The 27,034-nt window shown below is 38.1% G+C and overlaps 2 protein-coding genes across 2 annotated transcripts in view; both read right to left on the reverse strand.

Annotated features, from left to right (window-relative positions):
- Window positions 1-27,034, reverse strand: part of LOC135088467 (THAP domain-containing protein 5-like) — a 462,607-nt gene that overhangs the window by 247,305 nt on the left and 188,268 nt on the right. The window lies entirely within an intron of this gene.
- The window catches only part of LOC135088471 (glutamate receptor-interacting protein 1), a 386,630-nt gene that overhangs the window by 237,490 nt on the left and 122,106 nt on the right, over window positions 1-27,034 (reverse strand). Inside the window, exon 3 of the mRNA XM_063983299.1 lies at window positions 24,359-24,563. Within this exon, the coding sequence (XP_063839369.1) occupies window positions 24,359-24,464 (106 nt within the window). The 5' untranslated portion in view covers window positions 24,465-24,563. The remainder of the gene's footprint in view (window positions 1-24,358; window positions 24,564-27,034) is intronic.

Here is a 27,034-nt window from a genome sequence, read left to right on the forward strand (position 1 = left end):
TGGTGCAACTCAGGCTCACAGTCCCAATAACTTCTCCATCGAAGGAGTGTTCAGTTCATGTTTGTGTTCAGAATGGCAATGTCATGAAGAGACAACAACGGACTTATACGATTGAAATTAATAAGAAATCGGTACTCACACAATACCTATGCAAGTGAAATAACGAAGTTACCTCATCATCATCATCATTTCAGCCACAAGACGTCCACAGCTGAACATAGGCCTCCATCAGTATTTCCACTTCGCCCGGTTGGTAGCAACCTGCACCCAGCGCTGTCCTGCTACCTTTTACGGAGCTTTAGGTAGCGGAGTTACATAATTATATTGAAACAGTATTACGATAGTTAAGGCACCCTGTACTATTTCCTTGGCTAGTAATATAATTTAAATACTTCGCCTTGCTTCGAACTGTTCTGCTACATAAACCGAACTGACTTTAATAACAGACTGGATGTTAAACTCATATAATTAGTCACCGACGGTTCGTGAATCAGTCTGTCTCGAAGGGATTTTACTACCAGTTTAGCAATTATAAATAACCTAAGATTAACCTTGTTAACCTTGACTTTGAAGACTGAGGATCCCAAGTTATGTATTATGGGGAATACCATTTAATATTTAATTTTGTACTTATTATGTGATAAATACTATAATTTAAAGTAGGTATCTGTACGCGAATAGGTACAAGTATAACTTGCAATTAGGTTTTTTTAAATAAAATCGGTAAAATGATTTTTTCAATAAAGAAGGTTTTATGTGAATTGACGAGTTTTTACGCCTGCTGTTTACAATTTTATTTATTTCCATTTTAGTTTTCTTGATACGCCATCTTCGTTAAAAACACGAATAATCCACTATCCTTTGTCAAATAATACAAAAAAATCGTTAATTGTGAAAAATCTTAAACGTTTTAATAACAGTATCTTTATAGCCAATGAGCTGATGCTGTCATAGTGACATTGACATAATGTCAATGTCACACTAGAAACGTCAGATTAGAGGGACGCGCGTGAACGACTCCCCGCGCTTTTGTGCTAAAAATGTGGTAATTTAATGTGAAAGTAAAGTTCCTAGTGTTTTATTTATGAGAATAGATATACCGTCCTCTAACAGTATGGTCACTTAGGAGTCATAGTACTTACTTGAACTCTCAACTTATAATTAGTCAGCCCGTGAATCATTCACGTTCAAACCACGCAAATAGACGCGTGCGCAGCGACAACGCTCTATTTGTTAGCATCACTATGTTCTTTGTTTCATTCAGAATCGATTAGTGACGGTTTAGTCTAGTTTGGGAATCTATTTGGAATATAAATAGCTAGTACCAAACATCAACTTATAGGTATACGAGTACGTTGTAAGCTACGATACATAATTTGTTTTTTTGCTTGATCATTTTAAGTTACACTTATACACTCTGACGTAGAGACGATAGTATGTATAATATCTAGTCACCCAATCTAATCAGAAAAGAGTCTAGATCAAAGAAATAGTTTTCAAAGTTAGTTTAAACGATATCCTATCCTATACATTGAGCTATTCCTTACACCAATCACCTTAGGAACAATTTAAAAATACATTCTGTGCCTTACCCCCTTATTAATTAAAATTTCACCTAGGATGAATCTTGGATTAAAATTACATTTCCATACTAAATGACAATTTAAGTCAGAGTTCATCTAGGGTAATACTTTTATTAATAAGGGGGTACAAGTTTATGTACCTTATACGAAACCACAGTTCTTTGTTTTTAAACGGATTCCACCACAAAGCGCCACTCGGCACTTTCTAAATATTTGCACTGGTTTGTTCTTACTTGTTTGATTCATCCTCAATTAGCCGCGATGCTTAACGGATGGGGGTAAAAATAGATTCGCAGGAGATCAAATGGAAGGAAACGCTTCTTAACTGCAAATAAATCATCGGGGGTCGTTATACCGGTTCTATTTTAACGATGAAATATATTTTATAGACAGAATGAGTAATCTTCTTTAAAATTTTAAAGGCAGCGTTTTGAAATGCGCAAATTAATAAATTAGATTCTAAATGTTGATTCATCCGATTACAGTCTTGAATCGATGCTTTTAAATCGAGTTTTGAAGCTCTGTCTTATAATGGAAGTATTTTAGTCTATGCTATTCGTTTGAAACAAATTACTTGTACAGTCAGCAGAAAACAACACAGTTTATTACAAAATCGCGCCCATTTCAACTATTTATGATGCCCGCAATTTTAAGCTTGATGTGCCAGCAACTCATGTATTATAATGTAACACAAAAATAACGCAATAGTTTAAAATGCTCTAAAACTCAGTTCATTTTTGAGCCTGGAAAGGTCGTATAAAAATACTTTTACGTCCGTATTCATAAACGATGCTTGCTTAAGTGAAACAGCAAACAAACACACACCGTTGAATACTTAGAGCTCTGTGATTGGTTCGTGCGTCCACGCGCACTGTGAGACCTCATTGTAATATTTGTGAATAGATATAGCGTTAGATTAGAATAGAACTAATGCGTTACTTTTGTGTACATAGAACTAATCTCAAAAGTATTTTATACGACTTTTAGTGACACTTCAATTTTCGGACTACAATAAAGATAATCAAATTTTCTTTTGGCAGTTTTCTTTACAAAAGAAAAAATAATAAAAGATTTAAAGTCGATTTTGTGAAAAACTCTTTCAAAACAAACTGCAACTGAAAAAATACCCTTTCATTTTATAATGGAAGGTCTATTCAAGAAATATCAAAACTAAATTGGATTACGACGGATTAGATTGAAAGCTTTATAAATTCTATTTCGAGCCGCCGATCTATCATGTAATCAAGTTGTCATTGAAAAGTTACTTTTCATTCGCGCAAAGCAGATTGGGGACCGTTTTAATGGTAGAAGATCATGAAATAAAGTTGTTGAGTTAGGAAATCGTAAAGCTTTACATTATAAATGGTTTCTTATGAAAATGGACAATAGATTCGTTTGATGTTTGTTACAATATAAGTCGTGGGATATTAATTTACCATAGGACGTGCACTGCTGAACATAGGCCTCCCCCAAAGGCCTTGGTTTTAACAGTGGACGTCCTATGACTGAATTGATGATGATATTGATTTGAATCTCTAAAACATGCTACCTACTTATTCGTATTTTGACAAACAAAATTCGTGGTTAGTATGACTATAAAAATGTGTAACGTAAAATATAAACTACTTCTTAAAATGTATTTAACATTATATTGATTTACAGGACTCCATTAAAGTTCAAACGTACCGGACAAAGATTTCAGGGATTGTTATATTCATTAATAATACCGACTTTTTCTATAGGATTATTGGTAATAACTGATATTCCATCGATCAAACCAAAATGTTAATTAAACTATAACTTATTGACCATACTCCAGAAGTGTGAAGAAAATTTCAAACACAGTATCGAATTATTAACTTTAAAGGTTCATATAATCACGTTAACGCCCAAACTACCCACACGTAGTGAAATTTCGCAACATCAATCACACCCGCGACAAATTAAATTTAGATACCACAAAATTTCAAACCTAATAACGTTTGCCCACACACAATCCGTTATTGATACCCTGGTTGTGGTGAAAATCCCGGACACTACAAAAAGGGTAATATGTTTTAAATAGCATATAAATTTTACTATAATATTTTGTTTTTGTGAATATTGTATTTTAAACCGAGAGAAGCGGTTCTCAAACGCAATATTTTATTAATTAGTAAATGAGTATTTACAGCTAAACGTTTCGGTTATAAATGTAAGTTTTGTTATTTACCTACCTGACTAGATTTTTATATTTAGTACAGTTTTAGTATGATAGGCGCAAACTAATGTACTACTATAAAAGATAATGACAATAGAAAAGTCCGAAAAAAATATTAATACCTGAGTCATAATATCAAGGCAACTTGTGTTGGATAGAGCAACGATATAGCTGGTGTCATAACGGGGGTGGTTTTAATCCACTAGGTACGAGTAACATAAAAAAATAGAATAGAGAACAACCCACACGTGAGTGATCTTTACCCTAATGAATAAATCACCCATAGCAAATACGCGTTCAGCTGATCTGCTAAATCGCTCGTCACAAATCGCTAAGATCTCCAACTTGAGCTTGACTCATTGTACAGGAATCACAAGCTAAACACTGTGGCATCTTAACTCTTTGTAATAGGAGTAATTTTGCAACAAAAATTTAGTCTTATGTGCTATTAAAGCTACATTCGATGTCAAACCGCAAGTGGTAAAGTTGAGCGGCTTGAGTTGTCATTAGGTTGATAGAGCAGGCAAAATGTCAACCTCACTCAGATTGCACGACTCGAATAGATGAGGGTAAATGTGATTTGATTGACGATGAAAAGGCATCTGAAGTTTGTGGGAGTGAAAACTAACTAACTAAGTACAGGTATTGAGGAAGAGCTTCCATTTATACAGGGTGTTAGGTAAATGGGTATATGAGCCGACACTAACCCATGTTAACATGGTCATATAAATGGTATGGTGAAGTCAGAAAATTGACATCTTCATTTTAATTATTTTAATTTTCATACAAATCGAATTTCATAAAATTTATTTTGTATGAAAATTTAAAAAATTAACCCTGTATACGTATGAATTAGTAATTGTCGTATGTATGAATTACTTTTGTTGTATTGGTAGTTGGGTCGGGCTGTAAATCAGTATGGACATTATGAAAGTACATTACTATCGGCCGATTCTTCATACAAATTAGAATGGCGCCCAATAACTATCGGCCGACTACAAGTCTGTAAAGGTTTTAGCCTAGGCGCAGACTGCAAGCTTTTTGTCGGCCGATAGTTTAGTCGGGTAGTTAATCAGTATGGGCAAGTATGGAAGTGCGCAGTTACACCGTTTGATTCTTTATACAAATTAGAATTGGGCCTAACTATCGGCCGACTAAAAATTGGTGGCCTAGGCGCACTAGGCTTAGAATGAACACCGTCCTTAGTATCCATAAGTAGGTAGTACCACAGAATAATAATAAGTACTACGTACAGAAGTTTTACTTCGCGAAGGTATTTAAAAAAATGTATGCTCAATGTCATTAACAATATGGTGTAATTTAGCCTGTCTCAACAGTCAAACACCATTTTGTTGACGAAACGTCAGTGATCGGCACTGCGCCGAAGCTATAGGGCTGACTTCGGTAAAATGATGTGACGTGAGGTGCCAAACTGCGGAAAATGGTGGAGGAAATACATGATTTAGCATGAATTATCATGAATAATATCAACTACTTATTTACCTCTCAGTGTCTTGAGGCAACTTAAAAAAGTACATTCTGTGTTTTTATTATTATTTAGGCAGTTAAATACTGCACAGTTTAGTACACCATTTTCTTTATTTTATTCCATCATACACAAGAATACGCGTGCGTGAGTCAATGTTCGCTCGTATGTGAGGCCTTGTCGAATAGTATCCTGTAGGAGGGCCATCGTGCGTGTTTTGTTTTCGATGTAAACTCGCGGAGATGAACAGGCCTGGTAGTACTTTATTTCTCATAAAATATCAGTGTATACTCTGCCTTACTTTCAGCGTAATTTATTATCAGAATAATAATTTTATTGGCATTTTACGCGCACACCGCGTCGACGCTAATAAATTGGGTGCCCACTTTTGAGATTGTTACTTTAATAAAAATATAACGTATGGCGAAGTAATTTTATTTTACATGGTCTCTTAAGCGCTGAAAATTTTAATACAGGAAATGAAGCTTGAAGCGAAATATGCGGTCAGCAGATGTGTACAGTTGAACGCACTTCAGGCTGTAGTTTGTTATTGCAAACGCGATCGTATTCCAAGTACATACGGCACATGTTTTCTATGATGTTCAGTTGTTCATACATTGTTGCGGCATTTCGCTAGTGGTATGCAGTGTTGGTAAGAACCTCGTAAAGATTTTAGACTTGGGGCAATGTTATATTATTATGAATTGTTTGGACAAAATTCGTATTATGTAAGCTTTCATAGTTTTGTAGATTAGATTAAGTTGAAGGCAGGGCAGAGGCGTGTAAAAGCATACAAAATGTGATGATGTTTTAATAAAAAAATATTTTATTTAAACTATACCTCCTGCTTAAATTAAAATTAGGTATTATTTTTACGTAACTCCATAGAAATGGCATTCTATTAAAAGATGTGCTGAAATATTGCTCACTAAATGATTGATAAGTATCAAATATTATTCATTCTACATCATCAGATCTTGTCATTTGTGCCCATTGCTGGAGCAAGTTTCTCTTTAATTTACCAATGGAGAATGTGACTGAGGCCCAGAACAGACGGTGAAACGCAACTGCAACGAAACTGCAACTGCTAGTTACTTTTGAGTTGCATCTAAGTTTCTGCCATAGCGTCCGTTGAGAGACCACACATGACGCAACCAGTTTGAAACTTTCAGTTTCAGTTTCATTCCTCAGAATTTCGTTGCAGTTGCGTTTCACCGTCTGTTCTGGGCCTTACACTCTCTACGTTGGCCAAACAGATTAAGGAGGCCTAAATCCTCAATTTTGTCCTTCACTTTTCATTCACAATCATAATGCAAACATAGCTAATGCATCGTAGGAGTTATCGGCTGTATATATCCAGATGCGTATTGGCATCATTAGGCTGCCCGCCAACTTAATTTAGATACACTGCGCCATGTGTCTCCGACGCAAAGCAAATCACTGCATTATCTTCGGGACCTAAACACTTGCAAGAGATTCCCACGGTTGTATTGAAGTTAATACTCGATACGATTGTCAATATTGCAGATAGCGTGTAATACTTATAGATCTAGCAGTTAAGTCAGCCGGTGCCTGAGGTATGTACAGGAGCGGCACGGGATATTTTGACATAATAATTATTGTCACGTGACAGAGTATACTATTTTAGTTGAAATGGAACGCGAAAGTTCTTAGAAAAGAAGAAATCTTATAAAACAGAGTATACAAATCTGAAGTCTTGCTGACATTTGACGTAACAAAAAACACCCTACCGTGCTGCTTTCTTACCTCAGGCACTGACTTAGGCGGCTATCACACTGCGCCGCGCTCCGCCGCGGAGCGCGTGATTTTCATATAAAAAATCACGCGCGCGGACGCGTTGTCAGTGTGAAGTGCCGCGCGTGTTTTCTATACAAACTGAGGTACTTGCATACAATGATTAAATCTGTCGCCCCGCGCTCCGCGGCGGAGCGCGGTGCAGTGTGATAACCGCCTTAGTTCTACGCTAGAAAATATCGTATTATTTTCGTAGTCTTATGCCTGAGGTGGTGCTGGGAGATGCCTGGATGCGGGAGGCGTAGGACCGGGCTTTGTGGAAAACCTTGGAGGTCTTTGTCCAGCAGCGGACATCTTTCGGCTGAAACGAACGAAGCTGAAAATATTTCTATTATGGAGTGAAGGACATACCTACTTCATAATTGTAATATCTATTCTCGATAAACTGTAACACTATTAGTTACCTACATAGCTACTAATGTAGCAGTCATCATCATCATCATCATCATCTCAGCCATAGGACGCCCACTGCTGAACAAAGGCCTCCCCCAATTTTTTCCCTGCTGCCCGGTTGGTAGCGACCTGCGTCCAGCGCCTTTCTGCTACCTTTATGATGTCGTCGGTCCACCTTGTCCCACGCTGCGTTTTCCGGTACGCAGCCTCCACTCCAGAACCTTGCTGCCCCATCGGACGTCAGTTCTGCTTACTATGTACCCTGCCCATTGCCACTTCAGTAGTCACTGTGCTGTAAATTAGTGTTAATGTAAACGTAACCCATTAATAGTAATTGAAACAAACTGATCATTATACATTATTGTGGGAGGCTATTTCGTCCAGTGACATAAGTAATTTATAATAGCAAATTAGTGCAGCAGCTTTCGGGCAATTCGAAGGTTTATTCCAGCTTGTTTGACCTACTTACATGCCAAGTTGCAACTTCGGTAAGATTTACTCAATAAGTATTATTATGACGTTAAGTACGATGTTTGAATATTGTTTGTGGTATCGGTATTGCTGATCAGATTTTTCACAAAAGAATCTACATTTCAAAATTAATAAGACTACAGAATCATTCAAATAAAAATTACTGGTATTTGGGACCAATTAATGATCGAATGCATTGTATTCCATTTGCGCCTTCATCATTTTGACCATAGGACGTTTGCAGAACATAGGCCTCCGCCAATGGCTGGTTGGTTCTTAAACGCATAATAAAGTCCTGCTCGCTATACATTTATAACACTCATACTGAACGACGCTGATAGTCTCATATGAGTGTATAAATATTATAATCATGCTCCTCTTTCTCCTATACGTACCACTAACGCCTAAAATATTACATACTTTTAATATAATGCAATAATTTATTTATAGCTGTTCCAACATTTATACAGCCCATCTCGCTCGTACGGGATCTCGTGAAATTTTACAGCTCATATAAACCGCAAGGATATTTTCAATTTCCATTTTTAATGTCGACATGACCTGTTAATCACGAAACGACGGGGTTGCCAATTACTTATCATTTATAAAATAATAATAATGTTGGAAATAATAATGTTGCAAATAATTTTGTGGATGTTAATTCTGTCTTACAGTTTTTAACCTTGAAAACCCCTTGAAAAAGAGGCTGACAATAGAGATGTGAGTTTCTTTCTTGCGCTGCTTCTTCTCAGCACTGACCCATTTATTGTCCTGAAGCAGTGGTAGGGTTAATACTGGGACGTGTAAAAATGCTTTTAAAAGCCTACTTGCATAAATAAATGAGTTTTATTTAAAATTTCAGGCACAATATTTCTTGTATAGTTCTTGAGTAGAAACCATGACGGGGCAGAAAACGTAATGTAGGCAGACCTCGCATAAGGTGACCTGACGATCTGGTGAAAGTCACGGGGAGGATTTGGATACGAGCAGCGCAGAACCGATTGTTGTGGAAATCCTTGGGGGAGGACTTTTTAGCAGTGGATGAACTTTTGGCTGAAATTATGACGATGGTTTCATTTTATTTACATTGTACTTATCTTCAAGGCAAATATTGTGTCTGGTGTATTTTTAAACGACCGACGTATGCAAGGAAACTGGTGAACCAAAGTTTATTCTCATTTTATTGGTTTGGTCTTAAAAATCTTTTATGCTTTGGCGAGATACAAACCACGGAAAAGCACTTGCGGTGCAGTTATTATTCATATTTATTTTAGTTTCTTTCCGATGCATATTTTTAGAATTTAATTTCTTTGTGGTTCGTTTTATCTACGTCAATCAAAAAGTATGCTAAAAAACTATTTTTTAAACACTTTTCTAAGTTAATTAGAGTATTACGCGATTTATTTATTCTGTGGTTTAAAATAAAGCAACAAGTAAGTTTAGAAGTACCTAATTAATTTTCTACCATATTTCTAAGAAAACAAGGTGAGAATTTCGTCTGAAATGAAAATGTAGGGTTTCTACCTCGAACGTTTGAGGTACTCAGCCTAAATACAGTTTAATCCCTGTACACGAGATCGGGGCACAGTCGGCAGTTTTTAATTCACTCAGTTAATATTCTCGAAAAACTTCCAACCAACCAACTCCAGGCGGTACCAATCTCGGCATAATTTCCCCAGAAACGGGGAAAAGTTTTAATGTCCCACTTTCGAGATTTTTTCCCACCGTGCGCCGTTCGGTAAAGTTGACAAGCGCGGATGGTAATAGGCGGTGAAATGACGGGATTTTAATCAGTTCCCCGTTTTGTGACGGGACCCGTTTGATATTGGGGGAATACTGTTCAACTTCTGAAAAGTTGGGACTGTAGTAAAAGGCATGCATGATTAATGGGCGCGTGTAAAATCTATTTGTTTTCTTAATGCCAGCAGCTTCAGTCGACTGAAATTTGGTTCGAGTATCGTCCAACGATCGCACATTATTTTATTAATTTTTACTATACACTAACTAAATAATATGGTGCAACTAATTTTATACCTTTTGTTTTTGATGACATTTAAAATAATAAAATAATTTAATTTGCCAAAAAATTACAAAGTGTAGCCCATGTCACTCAAGTTCGTTCTAAACTTCCATAGAGGTTTCATGTAGTAAAACTTGCTGAAGCGGCTTAAGGTTTGAAAATGTAATGCTGACAGAAAAAGCTGAATTTACATACGAGTAATATAATATGGTATAAACGGTATTATGTATTCTTAAGTTCACAATATTAAGCTATGAAATCGGCCAAAACAACATACTCGTATTTTATAATTGTTCTTTTTTTTTTTGAGAAAAAGTACAGATTAGATGTTTCGGTTCTCCTAATTCCATACCTACCTCTGACAAAATTGAGAAATTTTTCAAAGCAAGTAGCAACTGAAAGCAAGTTAAACGCCCAATAATTAATCTTGAGCATAGTACTTATAAAAGACACGAATTAAAATGTACTTAGCGAGCGTCGATCCTAGACCTCATTACCGCTGCCGGGAGATTAAGGTCAAGCGATCCACTGGTTATTAAGGAACGGTATTGAACCGGCGCTGATGTCTAGACTAGAAAATAGCGATTTTAAAAACCTAAGACGGCGAGATTTTTCATAAATTGAACCGTAAGGTTACTGACATATTGGAGTTGCTAAAGAACCTCTTTGGCTTGGTGATATTTTCTAAGAGATATTTGAGAAAATAACAAAAGCTATACAGTGTAAATTTTGCGGTTTTTTAATTTGAGGTTGTCAAGCATCATTATCATTTATTATCATAGTAGGATGTCCGTCCACTGCTGATCATTAGACCTCCCTCAATGATTTCTAAATTGTCCAGGATACTCTTAGGCCCAGTTTTTTGATTCATAGTTAAAATAACAAATTGTTAAATTTAGTTACTAATGGTTAAATATTAACAAAATGTTAACTAATAGTTAAAAAATGTACTAAAAGTAAAGCTAACCATTGTTCGAAAAACATTTTTTTCTGATATTTAACCACTTGCCATTTGACATCTGTCAAATTTGACTATTGGTTATTTTAACTACGAATCAAAAAACCGGGCCTTAGGCTGGGTTGCTCCATCTGACTTTAACTTTAACGCCAAGAATCTGTCAAACTCCACACAAAAAACACCGGTTATCGTCAAAGTTATGTGGTGCAACTCAGCTTTAATGTGTATCGCTAAAAACATAGGCTCCAACTGGCGTATTAAAAACTTTATTTGTTTGTAAATAAAGAAAAATAGGATGGGAAACAGACGCAGAGCATGGCCATAAAGTGCACAGTTCACCGACTTGGCCAGCCAATCATTTAAGAAATGGCGGTAGGCCCCTGATTGTGTGTGAGCAAACGTTGAAACCCGGCCAAGTCCCGCCACTAATATGAAACTTGGCCCCAAAACTTGCGGTCAGCCGAATTAAATCAATGCCCGCTAACGTCTTGGCATCCTTGCCGAGTTAAGAGTAATTACTTTATTTTTATTTATAACATTCTAGTTTATGTAGCCCAATAGTTCGTAGAACTGTTGCTGGGCCATAAAATTCTCGAGTGGCAACCACGGTCCACGGACCAAGAAACGTAATGTGGGCAGACTTTCTACTCCGTGAACCAACATTCAACAATCTAGCAAAGAAATCATCTGATCTGAGGTAGCACAGTATGTACCTGGTCATTGTGAACATTCTTGGAGAAGGCCTTTGTCCAGCACTAGACGTCATTTGGTTGAAGAAAAGAAAGAAGGAACTGCATGGCAATTTAGATGGTGATGATGATTTACGTTGTTTTATTACAATAAAACGTACTAAATGTAGGAGAACCGAAGTGATTGAGATAGCCCGCAGAATCGCGAAAATCAAGTGGCAGTAGGCGGGGCACATAGCGCGTAGAGCTGATGGCCGCTGGGGCAGGAAAGTTCTTGAGTGGCGACCACGAGCTGGAAAATGTGGCGTGGGCAGGCCTCCCACTAGGTGTACCGACGATCTGGTGAAGGTCGCGGGAGGTGCCTGGGGTGCCTGGATGCGAGCGGCACAGGACCGGTCTTTGTGGAAATCCTTGGGGGAGGCCTTTGTCCAGCAGTGGACGTCTTTCGGCTGAAACGGACGAAATGTATAGTCAACTCTAAAAGAAACCTTCAAGTCAATTGAAATTGACACCGAGTTGTCTATGTACCTAGTCATTTAAGTAAACTTAATTTTCACTAAAAAGCGAAGTAAAATAAAAGACACTGAGAACTCTGTTTGATTCGATCCCCATTCTTTATACAAAACTTTTAATTAATTAATTTCCAGCTTCTAACAGCATGGACAATACCTATACTCTAATGTGCCTGAGTATAAAGTCAAGCTATTAGTTCCAAGAACCAAGACAATTAGTGTATTGGTATTGTAATAGAGAAACTATTCAATTCATTAGTAGAGTCTACGAGGCGTAAATGTAGTTTGTGTCAACAAGGTGTTTGACACAATCACAATAACATTGTCTACTATAATAACTGACAATAATGGCACACTGCAGTATCTTACGTAGTTGTCATAAGTTCCATTTTGCAATAAAATAGATAGTCTGATATGCCTGTATAAACGACTATCTAGGCCATTGGTTCCCAAACTTATTTGAGACGCGCCCCCTTTCGACCATACAAAAAATTCCGCGCTTCTCCAGTCAATTTTAATTTAATTTAATTTAATTTAATTTATTTAATTTAATTACAAGGTTAGGCTAATCTAACATTCTAACATTTCTTATATCACTAAACATAAAAATGTTTGTTGTGACATTGCATATTCATCGCAATAGCTAATACTTTAAAATTAAAATAATAGGAGGGCGGTAGGTATCAATTTTAGATTATTTAGATAAATCAAGATTATTTATTGGTCGTATCGAGCAGTCTGGAATGCATTCTCTCAGCGGTCGCAGGTTTTTAACACTTAAGTACACAGATGGCCCGCGCCCCCCTTTAAAGGTCTTTGTGCCTACCCTTGGGGGCGCGTGCCCCACTTTGGGAACCAATGATCTAAGCAATGTAGCTATAGCATTTCATTAGACAAATTAAACACTCTGTTAGTGTGCATGCCCACTTAACATGGATGCACAAAGTGAGGCATAGCGATATCAGGGGTATTAGTTAGCGAGGTGACGTTTCGGCTAAAGCTAAGTGAGGAGGCTGAGTGAAGCGAGGATGCGTAACGGTGCTGTGAAACGGAGTGAGCGAGATGAGAGCACCTCGTATCACTGGAGTCACTCTCACATATTTTACAATTAGCGACACTTTTATTTATTTACTTTACTTTAAATTTTGCAAGTGAGCTTACAGATGGATCCAAAGCCCTTATACGAGATTGCCAATCTGAAATTACATTTAAATATTGTTAGAAAGTTGTATAAATTCATCGCTCGTTTCTTTCTCACGTAGAATCACGAGTTACCACGTCCATTCATAAGAAAACAACTAAAGTTATTTAGCCTCGCTCAGCACAGCTATGATGGAAAAGAAGCCTTATCCAAGTAGGATGAAATACAGCTATTGCTTAATTTAACTAATGCAACAAGTCTGCGAACACCTGGCCTCTGAAAAACGTAAAATATTTGATATCAGATTCCATTTCAAAATATCTTCGCTACATAAGATGGAGGTAAAAACATTCATACTTTTTCTACTAGGTACTGGTAATAGTAAATTTTCTCCTACCTAGATGTTTTCGAAACCAAACTTTAAAATGGCTAGTTATCTCCTAAGAGCAGTTTACAGAAAATATCTAAATCTAATTGTGTTGAGCGCGAGCCAAGTTCTAGCCGCTAAGACTGCTTGAGAGCTTGCGGTCAGCTGAATTAAATCAATGCTCGGATCCAACTGAACATTTAGTTCGGCATCCATAAATAATTCACTCGAAAGAAAACAAGCGCTGTTCACAAGCCTCGAAATTGGCATGCCAGTTACATTTAGAAACGCAGCAATTTGCCCCAACATTGTAGTCCACAAACTCCGTTCCATTCCAAATAAGGCCCTTGAATTTCTCACACTGAAAAACGATTTTAGTTCTTAATTTACTAAAATTTGGTTAAAGTTACGCAAAACCGCTAAACAATATCAACTCTGAAAGTATTTAACGATCTCATTACAAATATTTATTATTTTATTTGCTGTCCAATTTTTTTAGTCCTATTAAAATTGTCTTGAATTAGCTTTGGTATAGTATAGCTTAAGAACTAGGGGTAAAGGAGATGTTTGTTCAATGTTTGGCCACAGTTAGGAATAGCACCGGGCATCTTCAAGGCGAGAGTGAATAAGCACTTACAGGGCAGATATGTACCATCCTAGACTGCATCCCACTTAACATCAGGTGCGACTGTGGTCAAATACCTGCCTTGTTATGCATTAAAAAAAAGCTCTTGGCCGATTTTACCTGACCGACGAACAAAGCGCCATATTTAATTTTATGTAGCTATAGAATACGTCAAACATACTTGTAACTCCAAGGACCCAAATGAGTTATTCTATTCATTTCAAAATGTATTTTTTACAATAATGTAAACCTGAAAACCTATTTTCCTTTCGCGAATGTTAATAGGATTACTTTTGTAACACCGCAACCCATATAATATTTGCGGTTTCAAAGCCGTGTTTGTTCTGGCAAAATAAACAGAGCCAACCTTTAACAGGTTATGGGTTATGCCAAAAAAATATTTGTTATATACATTGGCTTCTTTTTAGATTGAAAATTCGACGGGTCCAATAAAAATTGAATGCTGACCGAGCTTGTGGGGTAAATAGGAGCGATTCAAATTGTGTCTGTACAGGTTGGGAATATTTTAGAAAAATGTTTGTGCACCGCCAAGCGGAGCGTGGGACGACAGCTACTTACAGAGTTACGGTTGACCTGATTATGGGAAGTCAGTCAGTTATAGAAAATAATATAATAAATATAAAATACAATTTTATATTTAATATGTATGAAGGTTTATCTATTCAAAAATAAATTCCAAGTCTCAATATTTTTTATGACAATTTCTAAAGAGAAACGTTTACATAATTATAATAAGATATTATATTAAAAATTAACGTCGCTATTTTGCTAGTCCTTTGTGGTTTTCAGTCAAATGCTTCTCTTCAAAGCAATAAGACAGAATAGTGACTCTAATTTAATTTTATCTTTATTACTTACCTTACTAGTAGCAATAGAGATATTTTACTTATAAAATATAGCAATAACATTTATCTTCCATTGTTCAAATACTAAAACACTATCTATCGAACACCTGATATCACACAAACTCCTTTTTAAGCACGAACGCAACGGACCGAGTGAAATCTAGAAAAAAGCTCTCGCCGCACATTTAAAAGCTTTTAGCTGTAACTCCAGCTCAAGCTAACGTCGCACTTACGTCTATTTTCATGCTTAATTAAAGCTTTCACTAATTAGGTACAGTCACTAGCGAAATGTAAGCCGTATGCACATCCGTATCACTTGGTTTTTATGTGTCACTGACGTGTATCACAATCGTTAGTTACATAGGTACTACCTATAATAGTGCTTAATTCTGACACAGTAAACATAAATGGGTATTATCGTGATACTGAGAGTTAAAGATACCACATTTATTTGCAGATAAAAGTTGTGTACCTACTCTCGGGCAGGCATAAAAGTAACTCATGATCAAATCGGTGTTATCCATCACTTTAATCAACTTACAGTATACATGTAACATGATACACAAAAGTGATACATACCATAAATCTTAATACATACACCCAGCACTATTTCGTACAATTAGGATTGTAGCACAAAGGCATGTTCTTATGCAGCGGACTGTACCTACCTCGGAAGTCCGGACAAGTTAAGCTACATAATATACATTTTAATGTGTTCTTGAGTAGTTTTCAGATTTATTCCGAATAAGTTCAGGTATTTCGTTAATGCTAGTGCCAGCTCCTGTTCCTTGGACTTACTGACTTTGAATAAAAAAAAAGCTTAACTATTTTACAAGTAAAATTGTATTACTGTACTCGTACCTTTCAGTAGTCATTAACTTGTACATAGTAAATCTGTGATTATACCTTAATTTGATTTGAACAAGACACTATGGCAGTTGCACCACCTAACTTTGACCGTAACTATGATGATAACCGCCGTTTTTTGCATGGAGTTTGACAGATTTTTGACGTTTGGCAGTCAGCAGTGTTTATAATTATTCATATTTTCTTTCTAAATTTTTTTTTACCGTTTTTCCTTTAATACATTTATCTGAGTATAACAATGTTTAAAATATGAATAAACTTCTTGGAAATGCTAGCTAAATAAGGTAAACAAATTGTTATTAACCATGTTCGCAAACATGTTGGTGTGGAACCATTATAAGTTTTAACTGGATTATAACTTTAAACCTTCGAACGCTTTGTTAAAGCTCCCAAAATTTTCCTCGCACAATAACGTCATAACAATTTCAAAAAGGCCTCAGAGTGGAAAAATGGAAAATCTCGGACAATTTGATTCACTCCACACCGGGGTACATTTTACCCGGGTACGTTTATACATGTTTCCCACAGAAAGGGCGAGGAAAACAAATCACTCTTTTGTGGTGATCTTTTGTGATCCCTCAAAATGTTCCGTCAGAGGTACAATTAGGATTTTGATGGGAGTAAACAATTTAAAAGAGTGCTATACATAGTGGTTTTGCCAGAAAATTAAGGGCATAGTAACTCATTTTTTCGCAGTGAAACCGTAACTCAATAAACAAAAACGATTGTTATCTGATTTGAATACCTAAAATAAACAATGTGTAGGAACTTATTTCCTTGAAAAAATAAATTTTCCTTTACTAATAATTGAGGGGTAGGTATGACTTAGTTTCATTGAATTTTAAAATTCGACATTATTTTCACCCGAGTTGTTTGTAAGAAATTGCTTTTCAGTGATATTATCACCAAAATTGTCCCGTTACATTTCATGATTATTTATTAATTATTAAGTATCCGTCTATCTAAGACATTCGTTCAGTAACTTTTCTATTTACATTCCTAATTTTACTTTAAAATCAACTGCTATGCAAATTTCAATTCGCCAAATGTACCGAATAGTATTCGAATATTCAAAGCAACAGAATCCAGAGTGAAATCGAGTCCTTGCGATTTGGAAATGTACAGCTACAGCACATCAGACTTTACATTTTTGTTGCAAAATGTCTCTTGTTACAACGACATAAGAGCTCAGTGTTAAGCTTGAGCCTTATCGTGCTAGGGTATGTACCAATATTGGTTTCGAAGAAGCGAATTAGCGACAATTGTTTCTTGGATTTGGGCGACCAAACCGTACTCGTATTTGAGTTTTGATGTTTGTTGTTGTTTAATTATGTTAGTTTCACCTTTGGGATATTGTTGCACTTCAAAAACTTGAATATTTTACATCGTATCTGTACTGAAGGACAAGGTTTTGTTTCCATCGTCTTTATGTAGTAATTAAATTAAGTTTCAATCTTAATTTCAGAGTTTTTGTGTCTGAAACGTCTCTCGAATAATGAGATCGTTTATTTTTAGGATAATTAGGTTAGCTGATTCTTATAATTCGTAAGCCAATGGAAAAATCACCTCTAACTGGGTTCTCTACTTAGTTATTGATCCACTAAATAAAAAAGATGGTAACATATAACAATTTACCATAATCAAAACAAAAGACAAAAGAGAAACCTCTTTCACGATATCGCAGCGAAGATAAAATTCTGCTACAGTACTCGATAATCAAACACTATACAGTTTTATTGTAAAAATATACAGTATTACAAAGGAAACTTTAATCAAGGCTCCAGTTAGCTACCAAACGAGCAGGTAACTTTGGCTTGCACTTTTCTTTGTAGTCGAACTTCCGAAGTTGAAATACAATAAGTGCACGTTTTGGATACCTTGCAAGTTGCAACGAGTATTTAACCCTTATCTTGGCATGACCAAAAATTCACTACGATTTTAATTTTTTTGATATTTATGAGTTAAGTATGATCCTAATAGGCCAATAAAAATGTTTAAAAAAATATATTGTTATCAGTTTTTCAGAAACCAGGTGTATCATATATGATACACTGCCAAGATTAGGGTATAGAAAATTAAAAAGCTAAAATATTCAAAAAATAATTTTGAATGAACAAAAACATACATAAATAATGTAAAAAGGTAATTTTTAAACTTCCTTATCAAAATAGAAACTCAGCGTGAAAAGAATATGCGAAATCAAATTATAGCAAATAATAATTACTCAGACTCTTTGCTTTTCATACCTACTAATAATGATAAAAGTCATAAAATCGAATAACTTTTTACCACACATAAAAGTTGATTATATTTTGTGCATTTTATATTTATCTGCCCATTTTTCTAGTTTTATATTTTCCACAAGAAGTGAAAATAGGCTAACATTGTCATACTTGACGGCATCAGAAGGTAGGGTGGATGGAGTTTAATTGATTTTTGTGAAGTAATTGCACTCCACAAGCTTGTCCACTCTAATTACTGTATTTCCTACTAATGTAACACTAACATCTTTTAAAAATACGCATTTTTTCTTAAATTATGTGTAATGTATGGGTAGATTCACATATTAAAATTATTGTTCTAGTGGGAGGTAGTCCTAAGTTTAGTTTTATAACTGTGCCGTGTACCTACTTTTGTATGGTCGTTCATTCTCGAATACAAGCCGCAACAGTAAGACGTGTGTTTCATTGCTCTCCATTAGGCTCATCCAGTGCATAGTTAGGTTACCTATATTACCTACATACTCTTCAGTGGCGACAGGAACGATTACAAACCTACGCGTGTGTAATAAAAATCATGGCGATTGGTAAAATAGCTGAGTTCGACTTGCACAAGGACGACTGGAAGTTATACGTGGAACGTCTAGAACAGTATTTTCTCGCAAATAGCATCGCTAGCAACTTACAAGTGCCGACATTAATTACTGTGATGGGTGCTGAAAGTTATGAATTATTAGTGAATTTGTGTACGCCCGAAAAACCGAAGTCAAAGACATTTTTAGAACTCACGGAAATTATGACTAAGCATCTGCAACCCAAGCCGAGCATTTTAGCAGAAAGATACAAGTTCAGAAACAGAAAACAGAAGCCTGGTGAAAGTATTGCAGAATATATGGCGGTTTTGAAAAGAATGTCGAAGACATGTGAGTTTAAGGAAGGGCTACAGGAAAGTTTGAGAGATCAACTCGTATGTGGAATAAATAGCGAGGTAATTCGTCAACGATTGTTTGCTGAAAGCGAATTGGACGGAGCAAAGGCGTATACGCTGGCAGTGAGCATGGAGGCGGCCGAGAAGGACGCCGCCGTCGTCGATGGTCACGCACGGACATCGGAGGACACGGCCGTCGCTGTGGACTATCAAGCGACAGCGGCAAACAGGCGGCCGGGCGTGACGGCTCAGCGCGGTGGAAGATGGCAAGCGGGGCGCACAGGCGCCCGCGAGCGACGTGAGAACCGCGCAGCGCCGACGCCGGGGCCGGCGGAGCGTGCGCGGTGGCAGCGGCAGTGTCGGGTGTGCGGCGCCGACCACGAGGCGGCCACGTGCAAATATCTACACTACGTGTGCAGAGTGTGTAACAGAAAGGGACATTTACGGCGCATGTGTCCCAACGTAACGGAACAACATCGTGTTGACGTCACCCATCCAGACGGCGAAGAACAGGATGAATTCTCAGGCGACGAAGAGGTAGTATTTGTTGACATTTGTAAATTATTTTCCACACACTGTAAACCAATTTTTGTACAGTTGAACATTAATGGCAGGGATATTAACATGGAATGCGATACTGGGAGTGCAATATCATGTATCAGTAAGGAATGTTACCGTAAACTTTTTAGTGAATTGCCACTTGAGCCTTCCAAGTTAATATTAAGATATTATACCGGCGAGACAGTTAAACCAGTGGGCTTAGTGCGTCCACTCGTTAAATTTAAGGATAGGAAACAAAAATTAGAATTGTATGTAATTGAAAACGGAAAGACAGTGCTTTTAGGACGGAATTGGATGTCAGCATTAAACATACAGTTGCCAGCATTCGAAACTGATGTGTCATTGTTGCATAATAATAATGATGAATTTGACGTGTCGCATTTCAGCTCCAAGTACTGTGAAGTGTTCGCGGACGGGCTGGGTCGGTTCACGGGCGGCGCGGTGAGCATCGCGCTGCGGCCGGGCGCGCGGCCCGTGTTCATGCGCGCGCGCCCGCTGGCCTACGCGCTGCGCGAGCCGGTGGAGCGCGCGCTCGAGCAGATGGTGCGCGACGGTATCCTCACCCCCGTGGAGCGCTCGGACTGGGCGACGCCGATCGTGCCCGTCGTTAAGAAGGACGGTAACATTAGAATCTGCGCTGATTATAAAATTACACTTAATAAGGTTATAGAAGTTGACCGTTATCCCTTGCCAAGAATGGAGGATCTATTAGTAAAATTAAAAGGGGGAACACACTTTAGTAAAATTGATCTCAGTCAAGCTTACGCGCAATTTGAACTGGATGAATCTAAAAGATATACAGTCATAAATACGCATAAAGGCCTTTTCATGTATAATAGATTGATCTACGGATTGTCTTCGAGTCCAGGTATTTTCCAAAGAAGACTCGAACAGTTATTTGCTGATTTACCTAATGTGGGGGTATTTTTAGATGACATCATAATCACGGGAGCTACAAAAAAAATCCATATTGCGAATTTACACAAGGTTTTCGAGCGTTTACAAAATTATGGTTTAAAGGTAAAAAAAGAAAAATGTGTGTTCTTTGCCGATTCCGTTCAATATCTTGGTCACACTATTAGCAAAGAAGGGATCCAAACTTGCCCAGATAAGGTTCAGGCAATTCTCAAAACGCCCGCACCTAAAACAGTGTCTGAATTACGAGCATTTATAGGCATGGTTATGTACTACGGTAGGTTTATAAAGAATCTGAGTACTATCATGGCACCATTATACGGCTTACTAAAGACAGGCGTGGGGTACGACTGGAGCGACCAGTGCCAGGCGGCGTTCGCTAAGGTAAAGGCGTCGTTGGCCAGCAGCGAGGTGCTCGCGCACTACTCGGCGGAGCTGCCGCTGGTGCTGACGACGGACGCGAGCGGCGCGGGGCTGGGCGCGGTGCTGGCGCACGACACGCCGCGCGGCGAGCGCCCGGTGGCCTACGCCTCGCGCTCGCTCACCGCGGCCGAGAAGGCCTACGCGCAGATAGACAGGGAGGCGCTGGCCATCATTTATGGCATCCGTAAGTTTCATCAGTACCTTTACGGTCGTAAATTTATTTTAAGGACGGATCACAAGCCTCTCACTTACATTTTTGGGGATAAGGTAGGTATACCCGTGATGGCCGCTTCACGATTGCAGCGGTGGGCCGTGATGCTGTCAGGCTACAACTACGATATACAGTATGTTCCCTCGAGTAAAAACTGTGCAGACGCGTTGTCCAGATTGCCGTGTAAAACAGTGAGAAACCCTAATGAAGAAGACGTTACGTATGTAAATTTTGTTGAGAACTTTTTACCAGTTACAAGTACTGATGTTAAAAATAAAATTAAAAATGACACAGTATTAAGCAAAGTAGTACTTTATGCGTGCACGGGTTGGCCTCAAGTATGTCCGGAGGAAGAATTAAAACAATATTTCATACGACGTAATGAAATTTATGTGGAGTGCGGTTGTATTATGTGGGGCTATCGAATGATTATTCCGTCTTGTTTAAGACAATGTATTCTTACACAACTACACAGCGCGCACCTAGGCATAGTGAAAACAAAGTCACTTGCGCGGAGTTATGTGTGGTGGCCGAACATAGACCGCGACATTGAGACGCTGTGCAAGCAGTGCGAGACGTGCGCGGCGGAGGCCGACGCGCCCCCGCGCGCCCCCATCCAGCCGTGGGTGTATCATGATCGCCCGTGGTCGCGAATCCACATTGATTTCCTAGGTCCTTATAAAAATCAAACTTTTCTTGTTTTAGTAGATGCGACTTCAAAGTGGATAGAGATATTTGACATGAAACGTACTCAGGCAACGAACGTAATTAGGGCACTTAGGTCTACGTTTGCGAGGTTTGGCCTGCCTATTGAACTAGTATCGGATCAGGGTCCTCCGTTCACAAGCGCCGAGTTCAAAGCATTTTTGAAAAATAACGGGATAAAGCAACTTTTCTCACCCGTTTACCATCCCTCTTCAAACGGTGCCGCCGAGAACGCGGTTAAAATCTGTAAACGCGCCATCAAGAAGGCACATAGGGACGGAATAGATATCGACACAGCGTTACAAACATTTTTGTTAGCCTATAGAAATACGGCGCACAGCAGTACCGGTGAGTCACCCGCGATGTTACTACAGCGGCGCGCGCTGCGCACGAGGCTCGACGAGCTGCGGCCGTCGCGCGCGGTCACGGTGCGCGTGCACGACGCCCAGCGCCGGCAGGCCGAAGCGGCGCGAGGGGTCCTGCGCCCCTTCGCCGAGGGGGATCCTGTATGGGCGCGGGAGTATTCAGGTGGGGACAAGTGGGTAAAGGGCACAGTGACTGCGTTAAGTGATAGTGCTCGTAGATACTCAATAGCTAGGAATGATGGTCAACTTCTTAAAAGACATGTAGATCAGATTCGGCGCAGGTCTAGGTTATCGGATGTTACTTGTCCGAGTAGTCAAAATTCGGGGAATGAGGATATCGCTCAGCCCATCTCGGATGAAGGAAAAACTAATTTGTCCTTACAAGGAACGAGTACACCTTCAGATACCGAAAGTGACAAAAATTGTCAAGATAACAACAGTGATAACCAAACTGCGTTAACTATTGAACCGCCCGCACCACCGACACAGCCCGTAAGCAACTATTCAAAAAGAATCAGGAAACCGGTAATACGATTTAAGATCGATAGTTAAATAAATAAATAAATTGTTAAGTAAATCTGTTATTTTGTAGATCTATAGTTAATTAAGAAAGAAAACAAACTGTTACTAATGTGTAAAATTGTTATAAATAAACCTTCTGTATTTCTATTTCTAAGTAATAATAAAATCTTCTTAATAATATAAATAAACTAGTATGTACATAAATATTAAGTTACATAACTTGATTTTGATTAGTCACCATGTACTAGTAGACCGACAACATACTAATGTATCGTATCTTCGTATCTACATAAGTATATGTGTGCTTAGTTTTATTTAAGATAGGTGTTTAGAAATAAGGGTGGAGGTGTAATGTATGGGTAGATTCACATATTAAAATTATTGTTCTAGTGGGAGGTAGTCCTAAGTTTAGTTTTATAACTGTGCCGTGTACCTACTTTTGTATGGTCGTTCATTCTCGAATACAAGCCGCAACAGTAAGACGTGTGTTTCATTGCTCTCCATTAGGCTCATCCAGTGCATAGTTAGGTTACCTATATTACCTACATACTCTTCATTATGATTTAAAAATACATCACGAAGCACTTGGCAATGTAACATATATGATACACAGGCACATGGACGGTTATAAAATCGGCAAGTAGCAATACACACCATCCAAACCAAACGAAAAACACAGAGTAATCCTTCTTCTGTAAACTACATACAGAAAATAACACAAATATTTTGTGATATCTCCAATATACAAACAAACTCACCACGCGTTTGAAGCCAACATGCTTAGGTTATCCAATTTTGACAATAACTGACAGCCGAATGCATTTTTGTGTGAATAATTTTTTTTATCTCATTCTATGATATATCAGGAACGGGTTATGTATAAAATAAATCATTTCTAATGCTTTAGCTGCCCTCAGGATTTTTTAAATTATGATGTATCACCCGTGTTACGATGCCAAGAAAAGGGTTAATGATGTTGCAAGAAAAAAGTTAAAAGAAACTTTTGCAGGTCGAACTATTAAAGTTCTGAAACCATTATAATACTTGGTACAAATGAAAAATTTTATATAAATGTTCTACTTTCATGCAAATATGATATAATGTAGAGTTAGGTTCTCACGACTCCAGGCTTTCTTTTCAGGTTCAATTTCTATTTAGGTAGGACACACATAGTGCAAACATTATTTTGATTATTTCAAGTTTTTACAGTTACAATTTAAACGATAAAAGACAACAAAAACTAACATAAGCCGCACTTTGTCGAAGAAAACTTTATAAAAATTACTTATTGATTAACGAAATCCAGTTCGTTTGTAGACAAAGGCTACTGTTGTCTGCTGCTAAAGCTACACACGAGTTCTACACTAACCTCAGTTGACCTCTGAGGTACAAAATAAAAACTCTCCATGAATCTTGGGGAAGGCTTGGGTATCTTTTTTGTAGCAGACATAATATGCGTAGGCAAAGCCACGGGAAGAAGATAAAATATATTGAAATATGCCATAAGAATACATACCATCCAGCTCATATCCCTGCCCTCCCCACTGAGGCAGATCTTGCGAGTACGCCTTGGGATCACTCCGGTTGCCTATCGATATCTTCAGGCTTTTCCACAACTTCATCTTGCCCACATATTTGTCAACTGTCAAACACGCTGTCACCGACTGACACTAGCTGTCAAACGCACTAACACTTCACTGACACTGTTGATCACCGGATATCTGAAAAAAAAAAGAAAAAGTGTGTTAAAATAGTTTACAAAGTAAAGGCCTATTCAAACCTGAGCGATATTCGCTGCCGCTGTGGGTAGAGGTACATTGTTGTTGTACTAAATACCTGAGCGAAACCCGCGCGGTAGAGGTACATACCGCGCGGGTTTCGCTCAGGTATTTAGTATCAAGTACCGAGGCTAGAGCGTTTTCTCTGCCGCAGACGGTAGCGAATACCGCTTAGGTCTGAACAGTATTATTACCGCATACCCACTGGGTTTTCTCTGCCGCAGACGGTAGCGAATACCGCTTAGGTCTGAACAGTATTATTACCGCATACCCACTGGGTTTTTTCTGCCGCAGACGGTAGCGAATACCGCTTAGGTCTGAACAGTATTATTACCGCATACCCACTGGGTTTTCTCTGCCGCAGACGGTAGCAAATACCGCTTAGGTCTGAATAGGCTTTAAAGAGTTTCTTATTAAAATGATGTTGTAATGGTTATGAGAATATGACACGCTTTATAGATCTAGCGCTTAAGTGAATCAGTGCCTGAGGTATGGAAGCGACACAGGAGGGGTGACATTGACATATTGTGACATGACAGAGCATAAACAATTGAAGCACATCTGAAGTTTCGTTCACGTTTGACATTACAAAAACCTTGTCGTTCTCCCTTACCGCTCCCATACCGTATTCGCTGACTCAATTAAACGCTACCTTTCAACATTGAATCTAAACTTTGTATTTCCTTATTGAGCGTCATTCAATATGCTCCAATAAAAATTCAAACGCAAACAAGCTCCGAGATCAACTGCATTAAACCACAAACAAACAAAACATTTTCTTTTAAGGTAAATAAAATAATACTGAAAGCTATCAGCGTTGAAATCCATGACCGCTACCACGGTATCGCGACGGATAATACGCTAGCGATGGTAACTGTCAAAACTCACGAAAACGCTTTGTAATAAGAGCGAATATCGCTAAATCTGACAGCGACTATCGCACGAATGGTAGTTGTTTTCGCTTCATAATACAGGTATAACTCAAGATTCTTTGATAAATGACATTGTTATGATTCCAACTCCTCTGTATAAAATCTTTCTTGAGTACGTAAATGGCGCGAGAATACTGACGTTTTTATCTGAAACTCGAAAGTTCTCAAAGAAAAATATTGCTGAAATAAGAAATACGCTTTCAGAACCAACGTTTATTGGAAATCTTAGCTGGTGTTCTTTCATTGTTATAAGTGCAATCATTTCGTGACTACAGAAATGGTGTTTGCATTTTTACTTCTTCTTGTCTGGGTTGTAATAGAGGTCAGAACGGCTAGCATTGTCTGACCTCTAGTCCCAATAGGTACTAAGATATTTCATATTCATTTTCAAATAATGGGATTAATTCGATCCAACTGGGAATAAGGCACACTGAGTGACTTTTCAATTTTGTCTCCACACGATCACTCTGGTAATAAAGTGGTGAAATCTTCAAATTACAACGAGAAGTCATACGAGTACATGCGAGTATGTACGAGTCTCACGCCCGTATTCACAAACGATGCTTGCGTAAGTGAAGCAGCAAATCGAACGCACAGTGTAGAATAGACCTCTGTGATTGGTTCGTTTGTCGCCCTGTGCGTTCACGCGCACTTTGAGACCTCATAGTAATGTTTGTGAATACGGGCATCAGTGATCACGTATGACTTGACTTATGCTAAGTTGCACCACCAAACTTTGACCTAACTTTAACGATAACCGGTGTTTTTGTATGGAGTTTGACAGATTTTCGACGTTTGTCAAAGCTAGTAAGATGGTGCAACCCAGCCTTAGAGAATAAAACGGTGCTTCCGAATATAAAAGAGTACAAAACGGCCATCTTGGCCGTACCCTTCAAAGCCGCATTCAAAGGTAGGATCCGAAGTGACGAAATCAATCACAATGTAGGGACACAAATCAAAGGGCACCAAACAATAGTCCCCGGTAGCTTGAGGTTCATGCCCTGTCACGGGTCACCGGTTCGACTCCCATCAAGACCGATACGGTTGCCTGCGAACAATCGTACAGACAAACGTTTTTACATTTTAATCGATCTTGACATACTTCTATGAATAAAAAGGGGCTACATTTGATGGATTAGTTTGGGTCTCAATGTTTTAGATTGGTACCAAATTATACCTAAGTTTTAATATCAGATAACAGTATGGATATATGGAGCACATAAAGAAATTGAAATTCATGTAGTCGATAGAAACAGTAACCTAAAATTTAAAATTATTGAAAAGCACACAATGATAATATGCGGAACATTTCCATGTAAATAAATATGTGTAACATTAAGGCAAATTATTATCGTCATTATCATACTACAATCATCATTTTAAACACGTGTACTGAGCTACCAGTAAACTGTTTGTAATGGTAGTAACTTCATTAATTATTTAATGAGAGGTCCGCATCGTTAGGAAACAAGGTTTTGGCCA

Source organism: Ostrinia nubilalis, chromosome 4, assembly GCF_963855985.1.
Source record: "Ostrinia nubilalis chromosome 4, ilOstNubi1.1, whole genome shotgun sequence".
In the NCBI taxonomy this organism is placed as follows: Eukaryota; Metazoa; Arthropoda; class Insecta; order Lepidoptera; family Crambidae; genus Ostrinia; species Ostrinia nubilalis.